Source organism: Nicotiana tabacum, chromosome 21 (genome assembly GCF_000715075.1).
Source record: "Nicotiana tabacum cultivar K326 chromosome 21, ASM71507v2, whole genome shotgun sequence".
Classification (NCBI taxonomy): Eukaryota; Viridiplantae; Streptophyta; class Magnoliopsida; order Solanales; family Solanaceae; genus Nicotiana; species Nicotiana tabacum.
Genome location: NC_134100.1, coordinates 24,068,219 through 24,073,532, shown reverse-complemented (window position 1 = coordinate 24,073,532; position 5,314 = coordinate 24,068,219). Strand labels below are relative to the sequence as shown.

Here is a 5,314-nt window from a genome sequence, read left to right as displayed (position 1 = left end):
CATAGGAATATTAGGTTCATAATTACTGTACTTTATTCATTTCACTGCAAATTCTAGACCGGCCTCTTATTCCTATGTCCATGTGTAAAGCAAGCCAACCCCTTCCGTATTCTTTTCTAACTAGTGCGGGGAATGTAGTCGGGTTCATCTGAATTTATTATTTTAATATAAAATATAAATTTATTTTAGTTGGTCTAAACTCATATAATTTAAAATTTTTAATAATTTTAATAATTTTAATGCAAAAAATCTTAAAAGTTAAATTTATAAAATTTGAATTCTAGCTTCACTTGCAACTTCTTATTCAGGAACGAGGTGAATCTATGTTGTAAAGAGAAGGGTCACAAAGCACCCGGTAAGTTCAGCAAATATATATATATTAATAGTGACATCCTATACAAAACAAATTTTGATTAAATACAAAAGTTTATCCACAATCTTTAAATTCTCGGTCCATCTTTATTCAGAAATATAATTAAATGTTTACCTCGTAATGAGAAAATTTTTAGGGACAAAAGTTCACTTCCCCGGAAGCTAGCTCTTTCATTGGAATTGCTTAAACATAAAGCTTAAAATGATTTAACTTATAAATATTGATAATGTAAAAAAGAAAATTACTCTAATGATGTGTTTTGACCTGTTATAGCAGATAATTCACAAAGGCAACTTGACGACATTCATCTCGAAAGGAACAACAAATTTAAACATTGTGCCGATTTCATCAATTTACTCTTCCACTGATCCGTTACATTCTCTCTTTAACTCAATCTGATCATACGATAGCAACATTTATAAACTCTTCTTGCTATACCTATTGGAGGGCGGGGGGGGGGGGGGGTATTTTTGCTTTTAAGCACTCGCCCTTCTCAGGGATTTACCTATTGAAGATGCTCATACGATGTATTTATAGTAAGAAACTCACTGAATATCTATAAATATTTAACTCTAAACTTCAGTTATTGCAGTAGTATTAACTTGAAACTGTTGTAGGAATCCCAAAATTCAAATTGTAGACATGCGTCTGTGTGTAACAGTATTACTTTTTCACATAATGGAACAAGCACTTGGATTGTCATCACTGAAGAGGTAAGCAAATTTTTCTTCTTCAGTAGCATTAGGGGGAAGTTGTGCTTGTGGTACATTTTTAACCATACCAGCAGGTGCTCTTTTATCATAGGCCTGAGGTGCATGAGGATAATATACCACATTATAAGGTACATATGGCCAAAATTCTGCTCTTTTTCCTGTACTCTTTATTCTGTTCAATACTCTGTTTGGATCAACATAACCATTAACTGTCACTTTGCTTTGCTTTCTGTTCACTTCCACTGTTTTTACACCTGAAAATCCAATTTCCAAGAGCTCATTAACACTTCACACGTGAAATTAACAATTTGATTGAAACATACAAATATAATCAATCAAGAAAATTTATCAGGTCACCTTAAGTGTAATTAAAGGTTAAAACTCATGACTAGTGAATAAAAATCTTAAAAATAAGAAAAAAGGACAGTGCGGTGCACTAAGCTCCCTCTATACGCGGGGTCCGGGGAAAGGTCGGACCACAAGGGTCTATTGTACGCAGTTTTACCCTACATTTTTGCAAGAGGCTGTTTCTACAACTCGAATGACCCCATGACTGTAACTTTACTAGTTACATCAAGGCTCCCCTTCAAATCTTAAAAATAAGACAAGTAATTTTTTGCAACAGGTTAATTGCTCAAATTGACATAGATATAAGAAAAATCCTTTAGAATATGAGTTTACATTATATACACTATCGAAAAAGAAATTACACTATCAGTTCATCCAAAGGATATTACATGTAAACTTCCATAAAAATAAAATTTGTAATCTTGAAAATAAGGAGATTATCTGCTCCAACAAATAAAAATTGTCTCATAGTGTAAATTTTTTTATATGGACAGTATAGATACACGAGTATACATATTTGTATTAAGTTCACATCTATTGTCACATAAGAGTTTACATTACAATGTGTTGGAACTAAGAAAGTTAATGTATTTTTGCAGAGTTTTTATGAAGATGGTGAAAAGTGGTTTCTCTCAATTAAAAAGCGGCTAACTTTACATGTGTTTCGTCTTAAAAAGGCACATTCCACAATATAGAATAAGTAAAAGTTCATTAAAGATTATACAGTTGACTATTTCAAAGGAAAAAGTAACAATTCCATTAGCATACTTAATTATTTAGCTTTTAAAAGAAAATTTTGCATCCTCATTTTTTTTTGTTGACCATTATTCCATAGAGGGGCGGAGGTCGTGTATTGTTTCCTTTACTTAGACCCTTTTTTATATTAGAAAATTTATTAAATATCCATAAAGATTTTAATTATGAATCCAGTAAACTAAAGTTTCAGGATCAGAACCATAAATAAGTTTCATAGAGACATAGAAGCTTGTATTATTGAGAAAACTGCATTTTGAATTAACAAAGACTTTTGATAACTTTAAATGTGGAACTTTTTCTTAACATTTAAAGGCCCTCTTTCCTATAATAATTAGAGAAAAAAGCTTAAATTATTTTTAGTGAAGAAGAAGAATAGTCATTGTACGAACCTTTCATATACTTAACAGAATTCTTGACTCTTCTTTCACATCCATCACAGTCCATTTTCACTTTTATTTCAACCGTCTGCCAAAAAAATCACAATTTTTCAATAATACAAATATAAATATATAAAATAAAAAAGGCAAAGAGAAAAAAGAGAAAAGAGCCTGTGGGAGTCTTCTTGATCATGCAAACTTGAAATTTAGCAGCTTTAAATGAGTACATAAAGTGAAAATTATAACCTGCATTGATTTCTTCTTGTGGGTTGTGTTGGTTGTGATTGTAAAAAAGTTTATTATATGGTCCAATACACCCATAATCTTCTATGAAAAAAGCAAAGCAAGAACAAAAAAAAAAACGAATATGAGAGCAAGACGGATGTGGAGAGGAGGGACGAAGTTGGGTGAGTGATACTATGACACAATGATTGTTAGGGCGTGGTATTTATAGTAGGATTTAATGTATATACATAGTGTAAAGTATTTTTGCACTATCTATAATTAGAGTTTTGACGTAATTAGTAAAGTTGATGTCATGTGACTAGAAAGTCATGTGTTCGGGTCGTGGAAACAACCTCTTACAGAAAAGTAGGGTAAAGTTACGCACAGTTCCTTGTGGTCCGGCCCTTTCTCGGATCCAGCGCATAGCGGGAGCTTTGTGCACTGAGCTATCCTTAATAATAACAATTTACTTACCTTATTTTAGGTTACTAATTTTAAGTTATTGTGGTTTATTATATATGAGTTGAACAGATTACCGATTAATACTTATCAAGAAATTTATAACTCGTAATTACTTAATAAGTGGCCTAATAACATAAATATTTTTGACACTGTCAATACATAAAACGTAAACTCTAATTATATATAGTTACTACTTTTTAGGTGACGTAACAGTAATTATCTTAACTATAATCGTATATATTAAAATTAGACACTTTATAGTATAAACACGGGAAAGATTGTACACTTCCTGATCATTTCTTTATTGCCATCGATATATTGACTGAAAAAACTATTGTAAAGTGCTTTTGTGTTGCTTTCGTATTATGATGCTTTAAATACTTCCTGATCATTTCATTATTTGTATCGATATGTGTTTAACCAAAAATCTGAGTCTTTGGTCAAAGCTATAAAGAAATTCGGGTTACTGATAATCAGGAGACGAAAATAAAATATTTTTGAGAATGATGATAAAATAGTAAATAGTTTTGTATTTCAGTAAGATCTCAATAGTATTTCGTGTCCTTACAAATGTTGAGTCTTTCCCCCTTTATAGTTGATTCTAGGAGAAGATATAATGCATTTGTCTTAAGGAGACAATTATGAGCAATAAATGATATTTAAAAGAAACGTTACACAATCATTTCTATTTAATTCAGATTCTCTAACGTATTTAACATTTAATGTTGCATTTAGACTCTTTTACGTCATCAGATTCGTATCTTCAACTTCTTCTGATCTTTGATCTTTAAACGACTCGAATAGGTACGAGACTCGTACCTATTTTAGTAACGGTCCACACCTATGTTGCTTTCTTTTCCCCTATCTGTTGTCGCCCGTGCCTCTTGGCTATTTATTGCGTTTTGACCTTTTGACCAGTCCACGTGTCATGACACGTCATCTTCAATATTCAGACTCAGTTTTTTCCCAATACAGATAGTCCCCCCACTTTCCATTTATTTATCCATTAAATATTTGGGAAGTGGACCTTCACAAAAAGGGAATTTTTTGTTGTAATCAATGCTATGACAGTACTAACGCCCCAGTTGTCTTTTCTATTTAATGCTCTGCACACGTGTCACCTTCTGATTGGTTTTGTAATTCTGCAGCCTTTTTCCAAGGTTTATTCATCCCTTATATTCTCGAAGCGATAGTTGCCTTTATTATAGGCTTTCCATCATTACACTTCTTTGCTTGACGGTTGCTATTATATACATATATATCCTTTTTCCCTTTGTCCTATTCTTCATAAACCCTTAACAGATCCTTTACTACTCCTTTCTCCTTATTCATCCTTTTCTCTGCAATGGCATCTCCGAATCCTAACCCTAAAAGAATCCCAATTCTTGATAGCTTCCCCAATGCCCCTGTAAGACATAGAAGAGGAAGAGGAAGCAGGCTTCGTAGCCTAGGATCCGTTCGTGGTGGTGCCTCTGGTTCTGTCATGCCTTCTTCTAGCTCCGGTACTATTTCCAGAGGTTCTATCACTAAGAAATCTTCCTCTAAAAGTAAGGAACTTCCTGAGCCTCTTCAAGAGCCTTTGTTGAGGAAATAGTACCCAACGACCTATCTTTTGAGAATGATAGGAAATCTCTTCGTGAGCAAGTTGTCAATTTAGAGAAAGCTGACACTTTTCCTTCTTTAATCACTGAACCTTTGGTTTCTATTTTTCGAAAAGATTGCAACTGGAGAAGTGATTTTCGTATAGTAATCCCTAATCTAAATCAAAGAATATCTTCTTTTAGGATTGGATTTTCTTTTGTTTATACTTACCCCTTCACTTTGGGATTTATTCCTTCTATTGACCCAGTTAGACTTGATTTCTGTCGTTTTTTCAAAATTTGTTTGGGACAAATTGGTCCCCTTGTATGGAGAACATTGGCTTGTTTGAGGTATTTATCTGTTAAAGCCGGTGTTGATTTTTCCTTTCCCCACCTTATTCATCTTTACCACCCCAAGTTATTTTGCAATGGAGTTTTTACTCTAACTGCAAGAAGTAAAAGGGTCTTAGTAAGCCCTGA

At 33.0% G+C, this 5,314-nt stretch overlaps 1 protein-coding gene across 1 annotated transcript; it reads right to left on the bottom strand.

The window, feature by feature from the left end:
• Positions 1-1,024: 1,024 nt before the first annotated feature.
• On the bottom strand, positions 1,025-2,975 carry LOC107826312 (heavy metal-associated isoprenylated plant protein 21-like). Its single transcript, XM_016653272.2, has 3 exons — positions 2,814-2,975; positions 2,580-2,655; positions 1,025-1,340 (listed from the first exon to the last, which is right to left on the bottom strand). Exons 1-3 carry the CDS (start codon positions 2,886-2,888, stop codon positions 1,045-1,047), a joined length of 447 nt encoding a protein of 148 aa, XP_016508758.1. The 5' UTR covers positions 2,889-2,975; the 3' UTR covers positions 1,025-1,044.
• Between the last annotated feature and the right edge of the window lie 2,339 nt (positions 2,976-5,314).

Coding starts and splice junctions, on each gene's coding strand:
- LOC107826312 (XM_016653272.2), bottom strand. CDS start 2,888: ATGGGTGTATTGGACCATATAATAAACTTTTTTACAATCACAACCAAC. Junction 2,656..2,813: donor ACAAGAAGAAATCAATGCAG/GTTATAATTTTC, acceptor TTTTTTTGGCAG/ACGGTTGAAATAAAAGTGAA. Junction 1,341..2,579: donor TTCTGTTAAGTATATGAAAG/GTTCGTACAATG, acceptor TTGGATTTTCAG/GTGTAAAAACAGTGGAAGTG.